Below are 24,124 nucleotides of genomic sequence, written 5' to 3'. Positions count from 1 at the left end.
GCTGTTAAGTAAGACTTAACGCTGATCTCCACAGTACCCCCCAGACGGCCCCCATTTCCTGCCCCCTTTCCTTTGTTGACAGTCCTCTAGCCAGTGATCAGTCTTTGTGATGGTGTCGTGTCCCCAAAATGATGAGTGTGACTGTAATAATTCTCCCCTTGCTGTGCCGCACCGACCGCCTGGCGTCTGTGGATTGAACTGAGCAGCTGGCTCCGACTAGTGAGCTCAGATTTCAATCAGTTTAAAGGGAAATCCTTTTATTTAAAATTTCTGCTGGATCTCCCCTTGTCGCTGGGCAGGAAGGTGGTGGTTGGTCCTGACAGCCACCCAGTGTTCTCTGCTCTTGCTTCATGTGCTCGCTCTGTGTGCGGGAATCCAGCCATCCTGTTAAGAGACTGAATTCCTTTTGAACCCTGCCCCTTGGCTGCCTGACTGGCCCAGGCCAGCTGTCCCCTCCTGGCTCAGATGGCTCTGCAGCAGGGTAACTGTCCTGCTGAGGTGCTCAGGGTTTGTGTCTCTGCCTTGCTGTGCCCCCCTGCAGTGACCCAGACCTTTTACTGCAAGCCCCTTGGGGGACTGTACTCCCTGCCCTACCTGACGGACCAGCTGAGCGAGGACTCCGAGGCCCTGAGCCGGGTTGAGTGGTGGGAGCTGCTCTTCTTCGTGAAGAAGCTAGACCCCCACGAGCAGCAGGAGATTGCCCAGCTCATCCAGCAGCACCAAGAGGAGCAGGTGTGGGACGGGGTGGTGCAGGGGAAGGAGAAGGACCTGGGAGGAATAGGGAACTGAGAGGTGAGAGATACCATGGAGCGAAGCGGGAGAACAGGTGAAATGGGAGTGGATGGGGGCAGCAGGGATGGCGTGGAACAGGGAACTGGGGAGCCTTGGGAAGGGCGGAGCAGACTGGGCGGGGAGATTGAACCGGGGAAGTAAGTGGGGATGGCAGGGGGGCAGGTGAGGCGGGGACCAAGGGGTGTGGGTGGAACAGAGGGAGAACGAAAGAGGAGACCAGCTCTGCCCAGGCCCAGGTAGAGAAACTGTGTCCAACAGACTCTGGATGGCAGGTCACAGGCATGGGGAGATGCTGTCAGCAGCCACTCGGACATCGATGTAGGACAAGAGAATTGGGCTTATTTGGTTCTGGCTGGCCTGGGAATATCCTAGTGTTGAGTCGGTTCTGGCTGGCCTGGGGATATCGTGGTTAGACTAACCCAGTTTCGGGTCGGTTCTGGCTGGCCTGGGGACATCGGCCTGCTGAGCATTAACCCAGGCCCTGCATTTCCAGCTGTTGGAGCTGGATGAAGAAGCCCTGATCCAGCTGTCGGTACCGGCGGAGCTGGCCCAGAAAGTGCTGCGGGTGCTGAGTAAGCAGTGCCAGGGCTGCACCCTGAGTGACCTGCACAGCTCCCGTGTCTACAGCAAGTACTTCCTCCGCCCAGGGGGGGTGCAGCCGGGCGGCCTGGGGCTGGATGCAGCCCCCTCGGAGTGCGCCGAATCCCTGGTGTCCAAGAAACCAAAGAAAGACCCTCCCACCGCCAGAGTGCCTGTCCCTGCCCCGGCCCCCCCGGAGAAATCCGACTGCCAGCTGTTCAGCGAGCTGCTGCGAGCGGAGGGGCTGCCCTGCCTGGAGATGGTGGAGGAGAAAGCCAAGGGTATGTGCCGGCCGGGGAGGGAGCTGCACGCGGCAGTGCTGGGTTCTGGGCTCTAGCTAAAGAGGGTCCCTGCAGGCCAAGGGGGGTCTGGGCGGGGAGACCCAGCCACTGGCTCAGGGAGGGGTGGGGCAGAGGGGCGATCTGTGGGGGGTGGGGAAGCGCCGCAGGGAGGGGCTGGCTGGAGGGTTTGTGGGGCAGCCGGGGGTTGATGGGTGTTTTGTTCCTGGCCAGTGTTGTGCAGCGTGAAGGGGTCGGGGAAGAAGAACTCGTTGGAGAGGATTGCAGAGGTGGTGGAACTGATCCAGAGGTCCAGCTCCGAGGTGGGGCTGCAGCTAGCTGGGCTCAGGTTCATTATCAAGACCCTGGAGGAAGAGGCCGGGCGAGAGCGGCAGGTCGTCAAACCCGAGGGCGGACTCACCATCAGGTCAGTTCTCTGGTGGGTCCTCTGAGCGTGCCCAGACCTGGAGATGGCAGGCCAGTGCCTCCCGGGAGAGAAGGGGCAGGAAAAGCAGCTGCTCCTGTCTGCAGGGGCCGGCTGGTGGCGGGTGTCTGTCTCTGGCGCGGGCATTGCCCGTGGATGAGGTTTCTATTAGAGACGTGCCAGGCAGAGCCGTAACAAGGAATTTTTGCTTCCAAGGCAAGGGCCGGCTCTAGGCTTTTTGGCGGCAATTCGGCTGTGGGTCCCTGAGTCCCTGTTGGAGGGAAGGACCTGCCGCCGAATTGCCACTGCTGCTTCATTCATTCTTCGGTGCCAAGTCCTTGTGTCCCTCTCGGAGAGAAGGACCCACTGCCGAATTGCCACCGAAGAATGAATGAAGCAGCGGCGGCAATTTGGCGGCAGGTACTTCCCTCTAACAGGGACTCAGGGACCCGCTGCCGAAGAAGCGATGGTGGTAGAGAAGCCGCCAAAGTGCCGCTGATCACGGTAGAGCTGCGCCGCTCTGCTTTGTGCGCCCGAGGCAAGTGCCTCATTCTTGTAACGGCACTGGTGCCAGTCAGGGCTGGGCGCCTGGGCTGTGCTCACGATCCTGGCTCCAGAACCTTACGGTCTAGCTACAGCAACGTACAAAGGGTTTGGGTGTGGGGGGCAAAAGATCCATGTCACCGATTGTACAGCCGGCAGGGACCACTGTGATTGGCTGGGCTGATCCTGTGCATCATGCAGGCCAGAGAGCGTCACCCCGTCACTCCTGCCTGGGACTGAAGTCTCCTGGGTTAGTGGCCCATGGAGGTGGTGGTCTTTGGGCAGATGGCCCCTCCCAGCGTAGCGACCACAAGCTGTGGAAGACTTGCCCCATCCCTGGGAAGTTGGTCCCATAGCCGGTCACCCTCCCTGGTAAACAGGTCTCTGATTTCCCGTTTGAACTTTGCTGTGGTTCTCCTTCCACCTCTGTCTGCTGGTTCAAAGAGCCCCCGTGTCAGCAGGGTTCTCTCCAGGCAGGTGCCTACAGACTGCGAGCAGATCTCCTCCCCCTTCGTCCGAGGAACTGCCTGGATCCAGCTGCTTTAGCCGCTTGTTGTGAGGCAGGTTTTCCAGCCGTGGATGCTTGCAGCCCGTTTCTGACCCCTGTCCGGTAGCCCTGTACCAAGTGCGGACACCGGCCGACCAAGGGGTGACTTGATCATGATGCGCAAGGACCTTTCTGGGGAGAAAACACTAGTGCTAATGGGCCTGTTAGTGTAGCAGAGATGGGCAGGACCAGAACCGGTGTCTGGAGCTGAAGCCAGACATGTGCCTGTGAGGCGTAAGGCCCAGATGTTTACCAGGGAGGGTGATGAGCTGGAAGAATCTCACAGGGCAGGGGTGGATTCTGCACCTCTGAGTAGCTGGAAATCAAACCTGGCTGCCCTGCTGGGGCTCCTGTGAGGACTGGGGAGTGGGGGACGTGGTGGGGCCAGGAGGGGTGGGAGGGCTGTAGGGGGCCCAGGGATCTGGTTTCTGAGCTGGAGCTGACCTGGAGCCACACAGCAGGTCAGTCCCCGGTTGCCCAAGCCCGGCTCCTCACCCACCCACCATTGCTCCCCGCAGGGAGAAGCTGGTGAAGATGCTGGTGGAGCTGCTGACCAACCAGGTGAAGGAGAAGCTGCTGGTGGTGCTGGCTCTCCGCCTGCTCTGCGTGCTGATGGCCAAGTACGACTGGCGCGTGCTCTTCGCCACAGAGGGCGGGGTGCGTGCCGTGCTGGCCTGCATGCAGGAGTACACCCCCTCAGCGCTGGTCCAGCAGGCCGGCCTGGCGGTGAGTGTGTGCCAGCAGCCACGGGGCCAGGCATCTCTTGGGGGGAGAAGTGTGGCTCCCGGGGGAGATGGTGGCTGTAGTGGGCTCAGGTGGGGACATGCCGGGATCCTGCGTGGGAGAGGGCGGGATGGGGTGGCCAGTGCTGGGATCCCAGGTACATTGGGCAGCCTCGTGTTCTGGGCCCGGGGCTGGCGCTGCCAGCTCTCCTCCCTGATGGCTCCCTTGGCCTCCCAGGCTCTGAAGGTGCTGGTGGGCGCCGGGACCTGCGAGCTGGTGGGTGCCAGCGAGAAGCCCTATCCCCTGAACCACGCCGATGCCCCGATGATGTGGGAGATCTTCGCCAGCATCGGCTCCGCCTCCAGCAAGGACTCAGACAGCCTGCTCTGCGCCCTGCCTGCCGCCATCCGCACCATGCAGGACATTGCTGGGTATGGAGGCTGAGCAGAGTCATTTCCGGGGGGGCAGTGTTGGGGGGCAGCTCCCTGGAGGCTCTGGGGGGTGTATGGCCAGGGGGGCCCTTGCTGGCAGGGAGTGCCGTCGCCCCACAGACCCCCCGGGAAGGAGCAGCGGCTGGTGCCCGCGGGCGCTCATCCTGGCGCTCTGTCCCGCAGGGCCTCGTCGGCCGTGAAGAACGGCCTGCTGGTGGCCGGCCTGCTGATCGACAACCACCGGGGCCTGGCCGAGCAGCTGGTGAGCTGTGACGTCCACTCGGCCCTGCGGAGCTGCTGCCAGGGGGGCCAGGGCCACACCACCGAGACCCTGGCCCAGATCGCGCTCAGCCGCCTGGCGGAGCACAAGCTCCCCATGAACCTGGACACGGCAGGTACAGAGCCCCCCGACCCCCGCAACAGCCCTTGTCTGAGGATGTGGGGAAGGCAGGTACGGAGCCCCCCGACCCCCGCGACAGCCCCTGTCTGAGGATGTGGGGATGGCAGGTACAGAGCCCCCCGACCCCCGCAACAGCCCTTGTCTGAGGATGTGGGGATGGCAGGTATGGAGCCCCCCCCCCACGACAGCCCTTGTTTGAGGATGTGGAGATGGCAGATACAGAGCCCCCCCTCGCCCGCAACAGCCCCTGTCTGAGGATGTGGGGAAGGCAGGTACAGAGCCCCCCCACCCCCGCGACAGCCCCTGTCTGAGGATGTGGGGATGGCAGGTACGGAGCCTCCTGACCACTGCCGCAGCCCCTGTCCCCCCGCATATAAGCCTGAGGACGGCTCCTACACAGCGCTGCTCCACATACGCAGCTCCTGCCCCACCAGCCCCTGTCTGAGAGCTTGGGAACGGCAGGTACGGAGCCCCCTGCCCCCCTCCAGCCCCATCTGAGAGCCCGAAGACGGGGTTCAGAGCACCTGGTGCCCCCAGCCCCACATTGCCTGCGAGCATACAGCCGGTAGCATGCAGTCCCCGGCCCCAGCCCCACTGCTCTCTCCCTGTGGCAGAGGCAGGCTCAGTCCCACGCTGCCTGTGAGCGTGCAGCCGGCGGTGTGCAGTGCCCGTCCCCACGGCTCTCTCCCTGTGGCAGAGGCAGGCTCAGCCCCACGCTGCCTGTGAGCGTGCAGCCGGCGGTGTGCAGTGCCCATCCCCGTCCCCACGGCTCTCTCCCTGTGGCAGAGGCAGGCTCAGCCCCACGCTGCCTGTGAGCGTGCAGCCGGCGGTGTGCAGTGCCCGTCCCCGTCCCCACGGCTCTCTCCCTGTGGCAGAGGCAGGCTCAGCCCCACGCTGCCTGTGAGCGTGCAGCCGGTGGTGTGCAGTGCCCGTCCCCGTCCCCACGGCTCTCTCCCTGTGGCAGAGGCAGGCTCAGCCCCACACTGCCGGCGAGCGTGCAGCCGGTGGTGTGCAGTGCCCGGCCCCAGCCCCACGGCTCTCTCCCTGTGGCAGAGGCAGGCTCAGCCCCACACTGCCGGCGAGCGTGCAGCCGGTGGTGTGCAGTGCCCGGCCCCAGCCCCATGGCTCTCTCCCTGTGGCAGAGGCGGGCTCAGCCCTGGAGCTGAAGGATGTGGATGTGCAGACGCTGCTGGGCCGCCTGCAGGAGGGCAGCCTCTCCAAGGAGCTGGTGCTGGCCCTGGAGCGCTGCCTCTGCGACGAGGCCGGCCCCGAGAGCGAGGGGGCCGCAGCCCTGTGGGACCGCCAGCATTTCCTGCTGCTGCTGCGCAGCCTGGAGCAGCTGGGGGCCGAGAAGGCCGTGCAGCTGGGGATCCTCCGGTGAGTGTGAGACGCAGCCGGGTCCTCAGTGACACGGGGGTGGGGCGTCCTCGGTGTCCCTGGGGGGGACATGCGGCCGGGTCCTCGGAGACACTGGGGTGGGGGGTCCTCAGTGTCACTGGGGGGGATACGCAGCCGGGTCCTCGGTGACACGGGGGTGGGGCATCCTCGGTGACACGGGGGTGGGGCGTCCTCGGTGACACTGGGGTGCAGCCTGGTCCTCTGTGACATGGGGCATGGTCCTTGGTGACACTGGGGGCGGGGGCGTGCCAGGTCCTCAGTGGCACTGGGGCGTGGGGTGCAGCCGGGTCCTTGGTGACGCTGGGGTCCAGGTCCTCTGTGACGCTGGGGGCGTGGTCCTTGGTGACACTGGGGTGGCGCGCTGGGTCCTCAGTGGCACTTGGGGGGGTGTGCAGCCAGGTCCTTGGTGACACTGGGAGGGGAGGGGTGCATGGCCAGCTTCTCGGTGACACTGGGGGGAGGGAGGGTCCTTTGCCGGGGATCCTGGGGTGACACCTGGGGAGGGGGACCTTGGCCTGGGATCCGTGGGTTGTACTGCGAGTGTGTGGCTGGGATGTCCCAGGTTGGAATGGGAGCCAGAGCGGGGGTGTGTCTGGTTGGGCTTTCCTGGGGGTGGATTGAGGCAAGGTTAGTTGGCACTGTCCTGGGGGCGGTTGATTGGGGCTGTCCTGGGGCTGCGGATGGCTGTTTTGGGGGGTCAGGGTTAATTGGGGTTGTCTGGGGGAGTGTTTTGGGATGTCAGGGTTGGTTGGGGCTGGGCTGGGGATGGGGGTGGCTGTTTTGGGGGGTTAGGGTTCGTTGGGGCTGGGCTGGGGATGGGGGTGGCTGTTTTGGGGGATCAGGGTTGGTTGGGGCTGTCTGGGGGTGAGGGTTACTGTTTTGGGGGGTCAGGGTTGGTTGGGGCTATGCTGGGGGCGGGGGTGGCTGTTTTGGGGGGACAGGGTTGGTTGGGGCTGTCTGGGGGATGTTTTGGGGGGTCAGGGTTGGTTGGGACTGTCTGGGGCTGGGGGTGGCTGTTTTGGGAGGTCAAGGTTGGTTGGGGCTATGGTGGGGGTGGGGGTTGCTTTTTGGGGGGGTCAGGTTGGTTGAGGCTGTCTGGGGGGAATTGTGGGGGGTCAGGGTTGGTTGGGGCTGTGCTGGGGATGGGGATGGCTGTTTTGGGGGTCAGGGTTGGTTGGGGCTGTCTGGGGGTGAGGGTTACTGTTTTGGGGGGTCAGGGTTGGTTGGGGCTATGCTGGGGGTGGGGGTGGCTGTTTTGGGGGGACAGGGTTGGTTGGGGCTGTCTGGGGGGATGTTTTGGGGGGTCAGGGTTGGTTGAGGCTGTCTGGGGCTGGGGGTGGCTGTTTTGGGAGGTCAAGGTTGGTGGGGGTGAGGGTTGTTTTTTGGGGAGGTCAGGTTGGTTGAGGCTGTGCTGGGGATGGGGATGGCTGTTTTGGGGGGTCAGGGTTGGTTGGGGCTCTCCTGGGGTTGGTGGTGGCTGTTTTGGGGGGGTCAGGGTTGGTTGGGGCTGTCTGGGGGATTGTTTTGGGGGATCAGGGTTGGTTGCGGCTATCTGGGGTGGGGGTGGCTGTTTTGGGGGGGTCAGGACTGGTTGGGGCTGTCTGGGGGATTGTTTTGGGGGGTCAGGGTTGATTGGGGCTGTCCTGAGGTGGGGTGTGTGTGTGGTCAGTTGGAGTTTCCCAAGGTGAGGGGGTAGGTTGGGGTGAGGGTGGTGGGGGGCTGTCATGGGGTGAGCGTGGCCCGTGCAGCCAGAGGGCCGGGCACACGGGGGATCGGGGCACTGTCAGCCGCTGGCCTCTCCCCTCAGGCCCCACCTTCCCCCGTCTCTTGTGCAGGATTTTGAACAAGCTCCTGGACAGTTACCAGGAGGAGGCGCTGCCCTGGCACGAGAGCATCGAGCCCTGTCTGTCCTCCATGAGCGCCCCCAGCACCGAGCGGGAGGTGAGGGGTCCGGGGGGGGCCCTGCTTACCTGTCGGGGGTGCGGAGGCTGGGAGCAGGCCGGGGGCAGGGAGGGGCTCCTGGCTCAGCCCCAGTTATGGGTTCGCGGCAGGAATCGCTGATCTGCGCCAGGCCTATCCCGAGGAAGCTGGGGCTGTGGCCCTTTACCCAGGGCCCCCGGGCAGGGCTGGGGCCTGTCTCTGTTCTGTCAGACTCCAGCCCGGGCACCGCAGGAGCTGAGAGCTGCTCCGCCCCAGGGAGCTGCGCTCCCCATAGACCAGGCGGGCGAGGGGCTGGGGCGACTGGCCCAGGGAGAGCAGGTCGGGGCAGGGGTGGGACTAGAAGCAGGTCTCGTGGCTCCCAGGCTGGTGCCCCAACCCCCAGGCCGCGCTGCTCCCTCTGCAGGTCGTGCAGGAGTTCGTTCGCTTCCTCCACCGCCTGGCCACCACCAACAAGGACTGTGCCGTGGTGATGTGCCGCCTGGGCACCAAGGAGGCCTTGTCCAAAGCCCTGGACAAGCACAACTCCAACCTGCTGCTGGGGTCGGAGCTGCGGGACTTGGTGACCGACTGTGAGAAATACGCCAGCCTCTATCAGAAACTGACGACCAGCATCCTGGCCGGCTGCATCCAGGTGAGGTGTGGGGTGGGCATCCTGACCCCGCCCAGGTGACCGGGGGCTCTGCCATGGAGGAGACCTCCCCCCACCGCCTGGGGTGGCCTGCCCGCCGGGTGGGTGGAACCTCTGCAGCATGCCGGGGCACGACCAGCGGGGGTCCCAGGCTGTCTCTGAAGGGAGGGGAGGGAGGAGGGCAGGTTGTCTGTCTGTGGGGAGGGGTTGATGGTCTCTGCAGGGGGTGGCCTGGAGGGAGGGAGGGAGGGAGTGACTTTCCCCAGGGTGCAGCCTGGACTACTGGGTCCCCTTAGCTCTCCCACCTGGGATGCCTTTTATGCTGCTGGGAACAGCAACCCGTCCCTGCTCTGCTCACTCCCTGCCCCCAGCACGTCGTCACTCCCAGCTGCGCCCAGCCCTCCATGAATTACATACAGGGCGACACCCGCAGAGCCCCCGCCCCAGCCTTGCTCCCCAGAAATGTGCCTTTTGCACTGCACCGAACCCTCCCGGGCAGCGTAAGCTCCTCGCTCCCCATTCCAGCTCTGGGAGGGAGCATGCGCCAGCCTTTGTTGTCCCAAGCAGAGGTTTCCCAAACACGTCAGTCAACACACGGGTTCAAACAGAGCCATGAAACAAGTCTGTTACCCAGAGAGGGGTGGATTTGGAGTGATCGCAGGCGGGAAGGCCTAACAGTCAGAACTGGTCACAAAAGGAATAGAAAGATAAACACGCAAGCGAATTCCTAAACTTCACCAGGACTAGTAAGTTTAAAAGCAGAAGAAGGAGTTTTTCTCCTCAGCAACTGCAGTACATTTCACGGGCTGCGTCTTTTCCCAGCCTGGGACCACTCCCCCCTTTGTTCAGCTCATTGTGCATCGTCGTCGTCATGAGCGGAGAGATGGACAGAGGAGAGGGGTGGCCAGGGACATTTTTCCCCTTTCTTATACTCCTGCCCTTTGTGCTGGAAAAATCCCTGCTCGGTCGTGGGGTCGGGCAGTGCTGTTGTATACGTGAGCTCCAAACTGCCCTCCTGATGAATTGTAACTTGTTTCCCTCCCCTCCCCGCCAGCGGGTGACTGTCTGATTTAGTACTTTGGTACTTTGCTGGCGTGCTAGGGTGTCTTTGTCCCTGAACAATTAGTTCGTGGGCATTACCCAAAATGGCACCGTATTTCAGTAACAATCATGCAGCTTTACACACTGTGTTGTTACACGCATCTTAACAGGACAATGATATTCAGCGGTTTATGAATTTTCAAATGATCCCTCACAAGGCGTACTTTGTACAAAATATAACCATGTACAATGGTGAACATGGGGTACAGGGTGTCACAGAGGTTGGTGGTCTCTGGAAGGGGTGACCAGGGAGTTGTCTGCGGGCAGGGAGAAGGGTTGGTGGTCTCTGGAAGGGTGTGGGCAGGGAGGAGGTGGTGGTGTGTGAAGTGGGGAGAGTGGCCATGGGGCAGAGGCTCTCTCTGAACCCAGTTCACTCAGTTCCCCCTTCCCCACCTGTGGGGCTGAGTTCCTCAGGGGCTGGTTGCTGCTCAAGGTCCGGCAGTGGAGGAGGGCTGCCAGGTCCTTCCTCCCATTGATGCTTTGCGCCCCCCCTCTCTTCCAGATGGTGCTGGGTCAGATTGAGGAGCATAGACGAAGTCACCAGCCCATCAACATCCCCTTCTTCGACGTCTTCCTGCGCAACCTCTGCCAGGGTCAGTGCTAGGGGGGTCACCCGGGGTCCCTGTGCCTGAGCTGTGGCCCCGCCAGGGTGGCCCCCTAGCTCCCTTCAGCACTGTCCCCTCTCCCTGCAGGCTCCAGCGTGGAAGTGAAGGAGGACAAGTGCTGGGAGAAGCTGGAGGTTTCCTCGAACTCCCACCGAGCCAACAAGCTGACGGACAGGAACCCCAAGACCTACTGGGAGTCCAACGGCAGCACCGGCTCACACTACATCAACATCTACATGCACCGTGGCGTGGTGGTCAGGTGAGGGGGGAGGGGGCTGTGGGTACTAGCCCCCGGGGGGTATGGCTGTGTGTGTTGGCTGGCAAAGAGCATGTCCTGGGGATGGGGTTGGGATCAGGTGCGGGGGGTTGCGCTGGCTGCCCAGGGTGTCCCGGTGATGGGGGTGGGATCAGGTGGGCAGCGGGGTGGCTGGCTGCCCATGCTGTCCTGGAGATGGGGGAAGGATCAGGTGGGCGGGGGGGAGTTGGGCCCAGATAACAATTTGGCGAGGGGTGGCAGGGTGCCCGAGGTGGCACAAGGGGGCTGCACATGCTGGTTCCCTGGCTGGGGTGGGTTCCCTTCCCAGGAGCCAGCCATGCAGGGACCTCGTCTGTGTCCCCGGGCGCCATACGCCCTGCTGGGATGGCTGTCGGCACTGCGGGCCCAGAGCAATGCAGCACCAGGTGCAGCCCCCAGGAGCTGGGGCCAGGGTTTCAGGGTCTCCCGTTAGGACCAGCAGCCATTTGAGGCTCTGAGCCCACTGGAGGACGTGCCCCTCGGGACGGGCACCGTAGGCTTAGGCCAGGAGCACAGCCCAGAAATGGGCTGGTGCTGACGCTGTGGCTCTCCCCGGCTGCAGGCAGATGAGCCTGCTGGTGGCCAGCGAGGATTCCAGCTACATGCCAGCCCGGATCGTGGTCATGGGAGGAGAGAACCCGGCCAGCATCAGCACGGAGCTCAATACGGTGAGTGTGGGCCAGGCCGCCCTGGACAGGAGAGGGGGCGCTGCAGGGGGTGGGGGTCCTGTGGCTTGGGGGCTCCCTAGCAGGGCGGGCGCAGGCTGAGAGCTTCCCACCTGCCAGCACCCACCTCTGCTGGTCAGCGTGGCGCTGGGGCAGCCCGGCCCAGGCCGGCAGGGGCACGACTGCCTTGGAATTGGGACAGGCAGCACCCGAGGTGCAGGGAGTCGCCAGCCCCAGGCCTGTAGGCCCTGTCCTGGCGAGCACGTCACCGGCCTCTCCTAGGCGGGCGGGAGCAGGGCAGGGCCCCAGGCTCAGGGTCTCCAATGCTGGCCAGAACCAGCTGCTCCAGGGGGAGGGGCAAGACACCGCAGTGGCCAAGTCCCGGCTTCCCCTCCTGTCCTTCTCATCCGCCCCGTGCAGGCCTGGCACCGCCTGCCTTGTCCTAGCTGCTCCCCTTTCTGCTGCTAGACCCTGCCACCCTCCCGCCCTCTGCTTCCCCAGACCTGTTACCCACCTGGCCCACGCCCGAGTGAGCTGCCCTGGGAAACCTCTGGCCAGAACCCAGAGGCGCTGTCTGGGCCGGGGCGCATGCCTAGCTTGGGTTGTGCTAGGATCTCGGCTGCACGGTGGCCATAGAGCAGAGGACGGACCGAGAGGAGCCGCCTTCCGGCCCCCGAGGCAGCGCTGAGTCCCAGGAGGTCACTGGGGAGAGGCAGGGGGGTGGGCGGGGCAGACACGCAGGCCAGCGCGTTCCTACTGGGAGCAGCATGTTCATCTGTGCCCACGGCTGGCTGGGTGTGGGGGCACTGGGCCTTTGCTTACAGTGGTGGTGCTGGCACCAGCTCTCGGCACGGCTGGGCTGTTCCTTAAAGCTGCAGCTCCTGGGGGCAGGTGGTTCCATGAGAATCCAGCCTGTGACTTCCCGAGTGAGGCTCCAGCCCCCCTGCTGCAGAGAAAAGCTGGAAATTGGGACACCCCCGCCCCCCGCAGCTCCAGACCCAGTGGATAGGCCTGCTCTGGGCGCTGGGGCTGGCGGTGCTGGGAACCTGCTCGGCTGGCTGCGTGCAGAAGGAACAGGATCGGTTACAGTCCCCTGGGCACTGGGAGCAGGGTGTGATGCTTGGTCAGTAGCCCCACTCGGGCTGGGAGTCGAAGGGGTACGCCAGGAGATCTGCGTCTTACTCGGACGGGCCGCTGGGCTGTGGCTGTCGGCCAGTTCCCATGCCCGGCAGCATCCCTCCATCCCCATCAGCTCTGGTCTCTGCGTCTGTTCCCGGTGGGTTGACGGCAGCCCCTGAGCGCGGTGGAGCTCCCGGGGCTGGTTTCTTGGTGGCCCTGCCGGGAGGGAGCAGCAGGGAGCGGTGGAGAGGTCTGGCGTGTCTGACTGCTCCAGCAGAGCCGTGATTTCTGTGATCTTCCCAGGTGTGGCTGGAAGGGGCCCTGGGGCTGCCTGACGGTGTGGCAGAGGCTTTGCTGGGTAGTCCCGTCCCTGCTGGGAGGCCACTTACGTCCTAGCTGCTGGTCGTCTCCTTGCCCTATCCCTGTGGGGCCCGTGTTCCTGCACGCCGCTAACCCCACGGCTTCGCTTCACGTAGCTCTGGAGCCTGGGCCTGGACAACACTCTCGTGGGGTGGGGCAGGGCGGGATCTCTCGTGGCCTCGCTAGCTCTGTGTCCTGACGGCTTGCGGCTCTCCCTGCCCCCCCAGGTGAATGTCATGCCCTCGGCCAGCAGAGTGATCCTCCTGGAGAACCTGACCCGCTTCTGGCCCATCATCCAGATCAAGGTCAAGCGCTGCCAGCAGGTGGGTGCGCTGGCGGGTTGGCCCCCCATGACAAGGTTCAGCTCCCAGGGAACCACCTTTGGAACTGGTCACCTGATGTGACCTAAATTACCTCTGACCGCTCTCCCTTGGCCAGCTTTGGACTCCAGAACCCCTGCCTGGTTGAGGCCAGACACAACTAGCCTGCTGCAACCCCGGAACCAGCGTCTGGGTCCACACCCCAAAAGCTTTCAGACTTAACTGACAACAGCTCCGCAGGTTCCCTGTCTCCTGCACCCAGACCCTAAATAAATCCGTTTACCTCCCTGTAAACCTTGTGTAGGGTAAATTTATAAATTGTCTGCCCTCTATAGTCTGATAGAGACACACGCACACTGTTTGCTCCCCTAGGGAGTAATCCCTTACTCTGGGTTTATTAATAAACAAAAGTGATTGTTAAGTATAAAAAGTAGGATTTAAGTGGTTTCAAGTAATAACAGACAGAAACAAAGTCACCAAGCAGAAACTGATTACAGGTAATATCTCACCCTCGAGATAGTTCATTCACAGGCTAGACCCTTCCTAGTCTGGTCCAGTTCCTGGTTCATGTCCAGCAGACATGTCCAGGTGGTAAGCAGGGGCTTTCTCCTGACTGGTGGCCCCTTTGTCCTGCTCCACCCCCCTCTGTAATTTTGGCACAAGGCAGGAATCCTTTGTGTCCCTGGGTACCCACTCCTCCTTCTAAATGGAAAAGTACCAGATTTAAGATGGATTTCATTATCAGGTGACATGGTCACTTGTCACTGTAAGACCCCAGTCTCCATTCCCCATGGGCTGGCCCACACCTACACAGGTAAATAAACCATTTACAGCTGATTGTCCTAGTCACTGGGAGCCATCACGATTCTAAACCACCATTAATGGCCCACACTTTGCATAATTACAACAGGACCTCAGAGTTATACTTCATATTTCAGATCCAAGAATGATCCATGCGTACACGTAGGAGGGTCATATTCAGTAGGTTATAAGCTTTGGTCTGATCCCTTACAAGAGACCTTTTGCATCCAGCATATTCCAGTTACATCATAGTCACACTCATAAGCATATTTCCATAAAACGTCGCCCCCCCCGTCCCTGTGTGCGGCCGAGCTGGGCCCTGGCCTCCCTCGCCCCCCGCAGGGCCTCTACGGGCAGCGAGAGGCCTGGCCCAGGGGCGCCCCGTGGGGAGTCGCTCGGCCTGGTGGGCCCGTGTCTAACCAGGGGGTTTGTGCCCTGTGCAGGGTGGCATTGACACGCGTGTGCGTGGCATTGAGATCCTGGGGCCCAAGCCCACCTTCTGGCCGATCTTCAAGGAGCAGCTGTGCCGGCGCACGTACCTGTTCTACACCACCCAGGCGCACACGTGGTGCCAGGAGATCGCGGATGAGCGCGTGCAGCTGCTGCAGCTCTTCAATAGGTGAGGCCTGTACCCGGGGTCCCCCCAGCCCTGAGCAGAGCCCCCGGCAGTGCCCTGCCCTGTGTGTGTCTGTACCCGGGGTCCCCCCAGAGCCCCCGGCAGTGCCCTGCCCTGTGTGTGTCTGTACCCAGGGTCCCCCCAGAGCCCCTGGCAGTGCCCTGCCCTGTGTGTCTGTACCCGGGGTTCCCCCCCCAGCGCTCACCGGGGCCCCCGGCAGTGCCCTGCCCTGTGTGTGTCTGTACCAGGGATCCCCCCAGCGCTGAGCAGAGCCCCTGACAGTGCCCTGCCCTATGTGTGTCTGTACCCGGGGTCCCCCCAGAGCCCCCGGCAGTGCCCTGCCCTGTATGTCTGTACAGGGGGTCCCCCCAGTGCCGAGCAGAGCCCCTAGCAGTGCCCTGCCCTGTGTGTGTCTGTACCCGGGGTCCCCCCAGCGCTCACCGGGGCCCCCGGCAGTGCCCTGCCCCGTGTGTCTGTAGCCAGGATCTGCCCCCAGGGCCCCACCAGTGACTGGCGCGGGTGTCTCTGCTGCTGCAGGCTGAACTGTGCGCTGCGGCATGAGCAGGTGTTTGCTGATCGCTTCCTTCCCGATGACGAGGCCGCCCAGGCTCTGGGCAGGACCTGCTGGGAGGCCCTAATCAATCCCTTGGTGCAGAGCATCACCAGCCCAGGTACCGGTTCCCCAGCCCGGCTCCCCGCTGCCCCCAGCCCGCCCAGCCCGACGGCTCAGCCTCCCCCTCTGGCCTTGCAGATCCCAGTGGCGTCAGCCCCCTGGCCTGGCTCCTGAGCGAGTACCTGGAGAACCTGGAGACGGGCCGACGCGCCAAGAGCCGCGCCACCATCTTCAACTCCCGCGTGCGGCGCCTGAGTCACCTGCTGGTGCACGTGGACCCCGGCAGCCTGGAGCCCGAGGAGCTGAGAGCCCCAGTCAAAGCCAGTAAGGGCCCCTGCCCTGCGGGGCTTTGGGGCTGGTGCCAGGGTGGGGCTGGGGGAGGAGGCCCTGGGGTGCTGAGTGGGGAGAGGGATCTCCGGGCTGCCTTTGCACGTCCTGTCCAGAGCCGGGCGCTGGCGCTGAGCTCGGTGTGACCCTGTGTGCCCGATGCCCGCAGGCGGGGGTCCGTGGGAGCACGCTCTGTGGGGCGGGCGGGTGGGCAGCCCCTGGGCCTGGTGCAGCAGAGGCTGGTCCTCCAGGCCCTGGGGCCGGGGCGTAGGAGACAGCGTGGGGGCCTAGCCCAGCACTCAGAGCCATGGGTCTGGTGCCCACAGGCAGAGCCGGCAGGTGCCAGACGCCCCTCTGCAAAGGCAGCCCTGTTGTAGGGGGCAGGGTCCCAGCCGGGCGTGGCTACTCCACTGCTCTGGGGTGCCTGGGGCTGGCTGGCTCCAACTCGCCCCAAGCTCCAGGCTTGGCCCTGCGCCCCCTCACTCAGTGACCATGTGGGGCTCACCGGGCCCATCCGGTTCCCGGCCGACCCTGCCTATTGCCAGCGAGGCTGCCCTCCCTGGGGGAGCGCTGGGAGGGTCGGGCCCTGCCCTCGCCCCACAGGCGGCTTTGGGTCAGGGAGGGGGGTAGTGCTGGGGCTGCTCTCACGCCGGCCCCCCCTTGGCAGACGGGAAGAACGGGAAGAACAAGGAGACGAGCTCTGGGGCCACCAAGATGTCAGGGAAGAAGCCCAGCAGCATGACGGGGATTACGCAGTGCTGGAGGGGCGTGGTGCAGCAGCAGGTGTGTGTGGGGGTGTGACGGGGGAGGGGCGTGGTGCAGCAGCAGATGTGGGGGGGCTGATGGGGAAGGGGCGTGGTGCTGCAGCAGGTGTGGGGGCGCTGATGGGGGAAGGGGCATGGTGCTGCACCAGGTGGGTGTGGGGTGTGATGGGGGAGGGGCGTAGTGCAGCAGCAGGTTTGGGGGGGGCTGACGGGGGAGGGGCGTGGTGCAGCAGCAGGTGTGTGCGGGGGGTGAGTGTGGTGCAGTGGGGGGGCAATGGGGTGGTGCCCATCCCCCTCCCGACCCTGCATGAGGGTAGCAGGGCCCCCATCCACCTCTGTCTCTGCGGCTCCTGCCCCAGGCCCATGGGACACTAGATGCGGAGGACTCTACCCACGCCTGGCCCATCCTGTCCCCCTGGGACCCTACCCACCTTCCGGGCCGCCCCCACCCACGGCCCACCCTGTATTCCCTGGGGCTGGCCAGGCCATCCCCCTGGGGCCCTCCCCACGCCTGTCACGTCCCGTTTCCCCTCCCCCCCAGACACCTGTCCCAGCCTGTACCTCCCCGGGGCCCTCCCCACGCCTGTAACCGTGTGCCGCCTGCCCCCGCACAGGTGAAGCGGTTCCTGGAGTCGGCGTGGCAGGGGCCGGACTTCGTGGAGCGGTACTGCCGCCTCTACCGGGGCCTGCGCAGCGCCATGGAGGAGCTGTTCGGGCAGCAGACGGCCTTCGCGCTGGCCCTGCGGCAGGGCTTCTCCGGGGGCCTGCTGCAGCTCTCCTTCCTGACGGCCATGCACGTGAGTGGGGGGGTGCCGGGGGCTGGCCTGGCCCTGGGGGACGAGCCTGGGCCCCAGCAGAGCTTCCAGGCTGGTCGGCCTGGTGCCAGCCCGCCGGGCTAGAGGCTGCTGTGCCCCCGTGGGGGTGAGCCCCTCGGCGTCGGCTCTGCCCAGCCACGCTCCTGGCTGCTTTCTGGAGTCCGAGGGATCCCAGGTCATGGGGGTCTCTGCCAGCTAACCCCCCTGCGCTAAGGCCGTCTAGTCCGCTCCTGCTCCAACAGGCCCCTCGCGCCCCCTTGCCCAGTGCCCAGACACGCAGCTCCCATAGCCCCGCCTCCCCCAGAGCATCTCCCCCATTCTGCCTCCCTGTCTCCACGGGGGGTGACCCCTGGGAATGACCCCAGCTCCTAGGGAGTGGCCCCTCCCCCTCTCCGGAGGACGACCCCTCTGCAGGACTGTTCCCTCCCCCAGAGCCCCCCCCATCATGTGAGCATCACCTGAGCTGTCGTAGGGGAGCCGCCCCGAGAAGGCCCCCTGGCAGCTGGCGCTCTCCCCCGCAGGTGAGCGAGCAGTTTGCTCGCTACATCGACCAGCAGATCCAGGAGAGCCGGACGGACGTGGCCAACGTGGAGTCGCTGCACCGGCTGCAGCAGAGCCTGGAGCCCATCCTCTTCCTCTCCGGCCTGGAGCTCGCCAACACCTTCGGAGCACTTCTACGGTGAGGGGCCCCAGCCGTGCCTCCCGCCCAGTCGGGGCTCTGTCTTGGGCCCGTCGCGTCAGCGGGCACTGGTGCCTGGCTTGTCTTGGGGGCTCTGGCTCAGCTCGGGCCGTGGGCTCCCCAAAGTCCATCCGCCACCAGCACCGAGCCTGTGTGCCCAGGCCGTGGGTTGCAGGGGGGGCCGCAGGGCTCTGCAGGGCCCCAGGGCTGGTCAGCCAGGCCGTGGGCTCCACAGCGCACGCGCCAGCTGCCGGCCGGCTGGGACACCCTGCGTCCAAGGCCATGGCAAATGCATGGAGGGGCCGAGGGGGGTGTTCCGGGATGGAATTGGGGGTGGCTCTGGCCCCCGCACCTGACGCCAGGCTGCCGTTGCAGGTATTACCTGGGCGGACCGGCTCCGGCCCAGGGGAACGTGTGGCTGAACAGGGCCCGTCATTGAGCAGATCGGGCTCTGCTTCCCAATCGCTTCCCCCAGCCGATGCTGAGGAGCCTGAGCGAGTCGGACGGAGCTGCAGCAGCACACTTCCACCTTTTCCAGCTGCAGCAGCTCGACAAGCGCCTGCTGGAGCTGGACGCAGGCCAGGACGACGCGGTGAGAACCCTTTAGGGGCAGGGTCTGCGCCGTGCCCCGTCCGTACCCTTTAGGGGCAGGGTCTGCGCCGTGCCCCGTCCTTACCCTTTAGGGGCAGGGTCTGCGCCGTGCCCCGTCCTTACCCTTTAGGGGCAGGGTCTGCGCCGTGCCCCCTCCCTACCCTTTAGGGGCAGGGTCTGCGCCGTGCCCCGTCCTTACCCTTTAGGGGCAGGGTCTGCGCCGTGCCCCGTCCCTACCCTTTAGGGGCAGGGTCTGCGCTGTGCCCCCTCCCTTTCCCGGGGGGGCAGGGCGGGGTCTGCGCCGTGCCCCCTCCCTTTCCCGGGGGGGCGGGGAGGGGTCTGCGCCGTGCCCCGTCCCTACCCTTTAGGGGCGGGGTCTGTGCCGTGCCCCCTCCCTTCCTGGGAGGGGCGGGGCGGGGTGGGGTCTGCGCTGTGCCCCCTCCCTTTCCCAGGAGGGGCGGGGCAGGGTCTGCGCCGTGCCCCCTCCCTGCCCCGGAGGTGCTGCAGACGAGCCCCTGGCAGGGAGCCTGACTCCTGACACCCTGATCCCGTCCCCAGGTGATGGAGGAGGAGCCGGCCGAGCCGGAGGAGGAGCCGGAGGTGAAGGTGCTGGCCCTGTCCCCGCGCTGCTGGACCATCTCCCCGCTCTGCTACCTGGAGGATCCCAGCAGGTGTTTCCCGCAGCCCCTCGGGGGCTACTTGGCACGATTTGCCGACTTCTACACCAACAGTGAGGCTGGGCGCTGGGGGCAGGGCTGGGGGGCGGTCACTGTGCCCCATCGTGGTGGCGGGGAGTGGCGTGTGATGGGGGAGGGTACACTGGGGGGGCCTGTGACTGGAGAGAATGCACCGGGGGAGCGTGGGAACGGGGCTAGACTGAACAGTGGGGTGAGCTCCAGCCCCGCCTGGGGGTGTGTGTGGCTGCGGGGGGCGGGGCAGCCCCAGCTGGCTCAGGGACCCCACGGGCCCGGCTCTCTGGTGGCTTTGCTGGGACTGGCTGCGTCTCTTGCAGGTCAGAACCGGTTTGGCCTGGAGCACACGAAGCCGCGGCGCCTGCAGTGGACGTGGCTGGGCCACGCGGAGCTCCAGTTCATGGGCAGCACCACCCTGCACGTCTCCACCCTGCAGATGTACATCCTGCTGGGCTTCAACAGCGCCCAGGTGGGACCCCCGCTCCCTCTGGGGGGTGGGACCCCACAGCTGGTGCAAATAGGGCACCAACTGCTCCTGTCCTTGCAGCACAGAGAGTGCCTTCCTCCCAGCTCGTCCATATGGGGCAGAGACGGTCTGTCCTCCTCCATGGGCAGACACCCCCCCTTCCCTCTGTCCTCCCCACATGAGGCAGGGAATCCCCCCCACCCCCGAGCCCTTGGACTTCATCTCCACAGCCCTGGTCCCTGCTCCCTTGTGGCCCAGGAGCTGCTGAGAAGCAGCCGCTGCATCCCCTGGATGGCTTGTGCCAGAGGAATCGTTGTTCTTTCTCCCCGTTGCCCCTCTGCCCCCCCCCATTCAGACCATCTTCTGATGGCCCCTCCCCCACAGGCCCCAGCGACCTCGCCCCCATGCCACGGCCGCCAGAGACTTCGCCCCATTGCCCCAGCCCCTGGGCTGTGGCCCCAAGACACCTGTCCTGGCCCCTCGAGCTGTCGCCCCATTGCCATGGGCCTGCCCCTGCCTATTCACTTCTTGTCTCCTTTGCTCTGCAGGAAGTTGCTGTGGAGACCCTGGCCCAGGCCACGGAGCTGTCTCCTGTCCTGCTGAGCCATGCGCTGAAACCTCTGACGGGAGAGGCTGGGATCCTGACCCAGAGCCTGCCTCAGGGGGGTGTGTATGGGAGGACTGGGCGGGGGGGTTGAGCCCTGTCCCTGAACAGGGCGACCACAGATGGGGACGGAGCCCTGGAGCCCCTACACTGGGCCTGGTTGGGGGGTGCGGAGGGTTGGCCGGGCAGGGCTGGGCCCAGGGCAGGTGCCAGGGAGCATGGGGCTTGTCTGTGAGCTGGAAGGGGGTTTGTGTCTGGAGGGGCCAGTCTCCAAGCAGGGCTGGGGGAGCGGGGAGGGAGAACTGGTCTAGTGGGTGTGGAGGGCCTGGGCTGCTCCCCAAGCAGGGCTGGGGGGGCGGGCATGGTGGGGGTATGTGGGAGACCTGGGGCTGGTCCCTGAAGAGGGGTGGGGGTGGGGTTCATGGGAGGGAGGGCGCATGGAGGGCTGGGGCTGTTCCCACAGCAGGGCTGGAGGGGTGGGATATGTGAGGGGGGGCATGGAGGGCTGGGGCTGGTCCCCAAGCGGGGCTGGAGGGGTGGGATATGTGGGGGGGGGCATGGAGGGCTGGGGCTGGTCCCCAAGCGGGGCTGGAGGGGTGGGATATGTGAGAGAGGGGTCATGGAGGGCTGGGGCTGGTCCCCAAGCGGGGTTGGAGGGGTGGGATATGTGAGAGAGGGGTCATGGAGGGCTGGGGCTGGTCCCCAAGCGGGGCTGGAGGGGTGGGATATGTGGGGGGGTCATGGAGGGCTGTGGCTGGTCCCCAAGCGGGGCTGAGGGGTGGGATATGTGGGGGGCGGGCATGGAGGGCTGTGGCTGGTCCCCAAGCAGGGCCGGTGGGTGCTGGAGGAGCCGCTCCCTGGGCATGGCTGAGTGTGGCTGTGTTGGTCCCAGGCGTCCTGCGTCTGAACGAGGCGGCCCTGGCGCGGGCAGCCGGCCAGCGTCTGTGGCTGCTCCCCAAGCAGACGTACCTGAATGTGGAGGATGACGAGGGAAGCACCCTGGAGAGGAAGAGGAACATCATCTGCTGCCTCATCATCCAGATCCTGAAAGGGGAGAAGGAGCTGCACATCGATAACCTGGTGTTCAGGGTACGGGGTCCTGGCAGGCGAGCGGCCACGCGGCTCCGCGCCCCGGCAGCCTGAGTAACTCTGCCCTCTCCCCCCCACCCCAGGTGATCGACGCCTGTCAGAAATGGGAGTCTGGCCCTGCCCTGAAGTTCCTCAGCTTCTGCTGCAGCAGCACGGACGTGCTGTCCTGCACCCTGCACCTGCTGAGCCAGGGCTACCTGCGGCGCCAGGAGGACAACCCCCAGCTGCTGGAGTACGTCTCCACGGAGCCCACGACACCTCACCGGGGCCAGGCCCAGGTCATTTTCCATAGCACAGAGTGCCTGAGGGGGCAGGACAAGGGCAGCAAGTTCTCCCCATTCAGGTAGGGAAGCGTCTCAGGCGGGGGCTGGCGGGGGCATCACCAGGAGCTCTGCAGACGGGTGACGGTTTGCTCTCTGCCAGGCTGGATGCCCGTGGAGTCGGCCCAGAGGCGGTCCTGATGGAGACCCTGCTGCTGCCTATGGGGCGCACCATGAGTCAGGAGGAGGTGCAGGTGCTCATGAACCAGATGGTGCAGCAGGTCCTGGACACCCTGAGTGTCTCAGCTGATAGAGCCCAGCACCTGCTCATTCACTGCAAGTGGAACGTGGACCTGCTGATCGAGCGCTACACCGAGGACCCCGAGCTGCTGCTGATTTCCTCAGGGCTGCAAGTGCAGAACCCCCAGCCACCCCCGAGTCCCATCACCCACTGTCCGGTGTGCGTGAGCCAGCTGTGCCCGGACGACAGCCCTCCCACCCTCTGCTGCATGCACTACTGCTGCAAGGTGAGGGGCCTGGGGGCTGGCAGTGTCCCGGGGGCATACCGCCACCCCTTTTTCCCTGGCTTCCTTGTGTTCCTGGGCTCACTCCCTGTTTCCAGGTGTGGCATGATTCTGGTGGCACTCCGCCTGCATGGCAAATCCCTGAGTTTGTCAAGCTGGGAGCTGGCCCCTGACGAAGGGAGGGGGCTCATCAGGAGGGTCTGTGCCTTGGGGTGGGCACGAGAGGTTCTCTCTAGATCTGATCTTGTTCCCCCTCCCCAGTCCTGCTGGAATAAATATCTGACGACTTGCATCGAGCAGAACCTGGTTCAGAACTGCACCTGTCCCATCCCTGACTGCCCTGCGCAGCCTACCACGGACTTCATCCGCTCCATCATCTCCTCCCAGGAGGTCATTGCCAAGGTGGGTGAGGTCATTACTGGGCACGGAGCCGTGTCTAGTCTGCCCTGAGCAGGTGTGTCAGGGAACACGCTTTTGTTTCTGGGCCACCGCCTTTCCCCCCTCCCTGTCATGGAGAGTGGTGGGGCTGAGAGCTACCCGGGAGAAACCTGGTGCCTTTGAATGAATGAATCCTCCCTTGTGCCAACTGTCTGTTCGCTCCCCTGCCCTCTGTCAAGGTTTTTTTTCCCCACTCTGAACTTATGGGTACAAATGTGGGGACCTGCATGGACACTTCTAAGCTTAATTACTAGCTTAGATCTGGTATACACTGCCACCTCCCAGAATTCCAGTGTCTGGGGCACTCTCTGTCCCCCCAAAATTTTGTCCCCTCCCTGAGTTGCCTTGAGGGACTTTACCTATTCCCTGGTGAACACAGAGCCAAACCCCTTGAATCTTAAAACAAGGAAAAATCAATCAGGTTATTAAAAAGAAAGCTTTTAATTAAAGAAAGAAAAGGTAAAAATTATCTCTGTAAAATCAGGATGGAAAATGCTTTACAGGGTAATCAGATTCCTATAGACGAGAGGGCCCCCCCCCACCCAGCCTTAGGTTCAAAGTTACAGCAAACAGAGGTAAAATCCTTCCAGCAAAAAGAAACATTTACAAGTTGAGAAAAAAAAATAGACTAACACGCCTTGCCTGGCTAGTGACTTACAAGTTTGAAACATGAGAAACTGATTCAGAAAGATTTGGAGAGCCTGGATTGATGTCCCGTCCCTCTCAGTCCCGAGAGCGAACAACGAACAAAAAAACCCACAAACAAAGACTTCCCTCCACCAGGATTTGAAAGTATCTTGTCCCCCTATTGGTCCTCTGGTCAGGTGTCAGCCAGGTTTACTGAGCTTCTTAACCCTTTACAGGTAAAAGAGACATTAACCCTTAACTATCTGTTTATGACACCCTCTCTCACGCTCTTTGTGCTGCCCTCTGTGCCCTCCCTTTGCGCCCCCTGCCTCCGTTCCTGTCGCTCTGTATATCTAATCCCCTTCCAATCCAAACTAGAAATCAACCGCGAGAGGACGATGGTACTCCCTGTGCAGAAATGAAAATAGCTCCTCTCTCGCAGGGCACATCAATCCAAACAGTATATGGCTAGAGTGTCCCTGTGTTGCGAACATGAGCCCCTAATTCTCAGACACTCCCTCTGCCCAGTTTCCTTCACCCCACCTTGGAAAGCCATTCTACCCTTGGACAAAGCCCTCAGCAGGAGACACCAAGGTGGGTTGGCTTCTGATTGGCAAAGAGGGAGGAGGAGTCAGGGTCAGGCTCCCAATGGAAGGCTTGTCTCAACATTAACATCTTTTCAGAACTGATCTTTCCTTCCTCTTCCGGAAATGACTGGTGGGGACCCCTTCCCGCCTCCCCATCTACAGAATTATCAAACACCTGCCCGCGCCCCTGTTGTGCAAGGAAGTATGGCATGCCTAGATTTGCAGAGAGCTATTTTAGTTTCTGCACAATTTCTGTGGCAGTTCCTGGTGGAGAGATCCTGGAGGCAAGGATCACTGGGCCTGGAGCAGAGAGGGGTGTCTAAGGTACTGCTGTTTGAGTCTTAGCTGGGGGAAACTTGGGATCTGCTCACTCAGCCATTTGGGAGGCATTTCTTGCTCAGATTTCCTTTGACATCCAGGCAGCTGCTGTTGGTGGCTTGACTGGTGCCCAGATGTTTCTCTCCGTGCTGACTTTCTCTCTA

General features: G+C 63.8%; 1 protein-coding gene across 1 annotated transcript in view; it reads left to right on the top strand.

The window, feature by feature from the left end:
• Positions 1-24,124, top strand: part of LOC115649446 (cullin-9-like) — a 61,277-nt gene that overhangs the window by 19,521 nt on the left and 17,632 nt on the right. Inside the window, 29 exon segments of the mRNA XM_030558380.1 lie at positions 542-732; positions 1,286-1,652; positions 1,884-2,076; positions 3,682-3,889; positions 4,124-4,317; positions 4,501-4,712; positions 5,857-6,094; positions 7,951-8,056; positions 8,460-8,687; positions 10,288-10,378; positions 10,478-10,649; positions 11,248-11,353; positions 13,057-13,152; positions 14,394-14,569; positions 15,104-15,237; positions 15,318-15,503; positions 16,174-16,289; positions 16,885-17,067; positions 17,607-17,750; positions 17,752-17,764; positions 18,140-18,217; positions 18,220-18,356; positions 18,914-19,085; positions 19,368-19,516; positions 20,062-20,179; positions 21,010-21,206; positions 21,290-21,549; positions 21,630-21,993; positions 22,252-22,392. Of these exon segments, the coding sequence (XP_030414240.1) occupies positions 542-732; positions 1,286-1,652; positions 1,884-2,076; positions 3,682-3,889; positions 4,124-4,317; positions 4,501-4,712; positions 5,857-6,094; positions 7,951-8,056; positions 8,460-8,687; positions 10,288-10,378; positions 10,478-10,649; positions 11,248-11,353; positions 13,057-13,152; positions 14,394-14,569; positions 15,104-15,237; positions 15,318-15,503; positions 16,174-16,289; positions 16,885-17,067; positions 17,607-17,750; positions 17,752-17,764; positions 18,140-18,217; positions 18,220-18,356; positions 18,914-19,085; positions 19,368-19,516; positions 20,062-20,179; positions 21,010-21,206; positions 21,290-21,549; positions 21,630-21,993; positions 22,252-22,392 (4,970 nt within the window).

This window comes from Gopherus evgoodei, chromosome 3 (genome assembly GCF_007399415.2).
Source record: "Gopherus evgoodei ecotype Sinaloan lineage chromosome 3, rGopEvg1_v1.p, whole genome shotgun sequence".
Taxonomy (NCBI): domain Eukaryota; kingdom Metazoa; phylum Chordata; order Testudines; family Testudinidae; genus Gopherus; species Gopherus evgoodei.
Note: the sequence above shows the minus strand (reverse complement) of the source record. Positions and strands in the feature narration are given on the sequence as shown.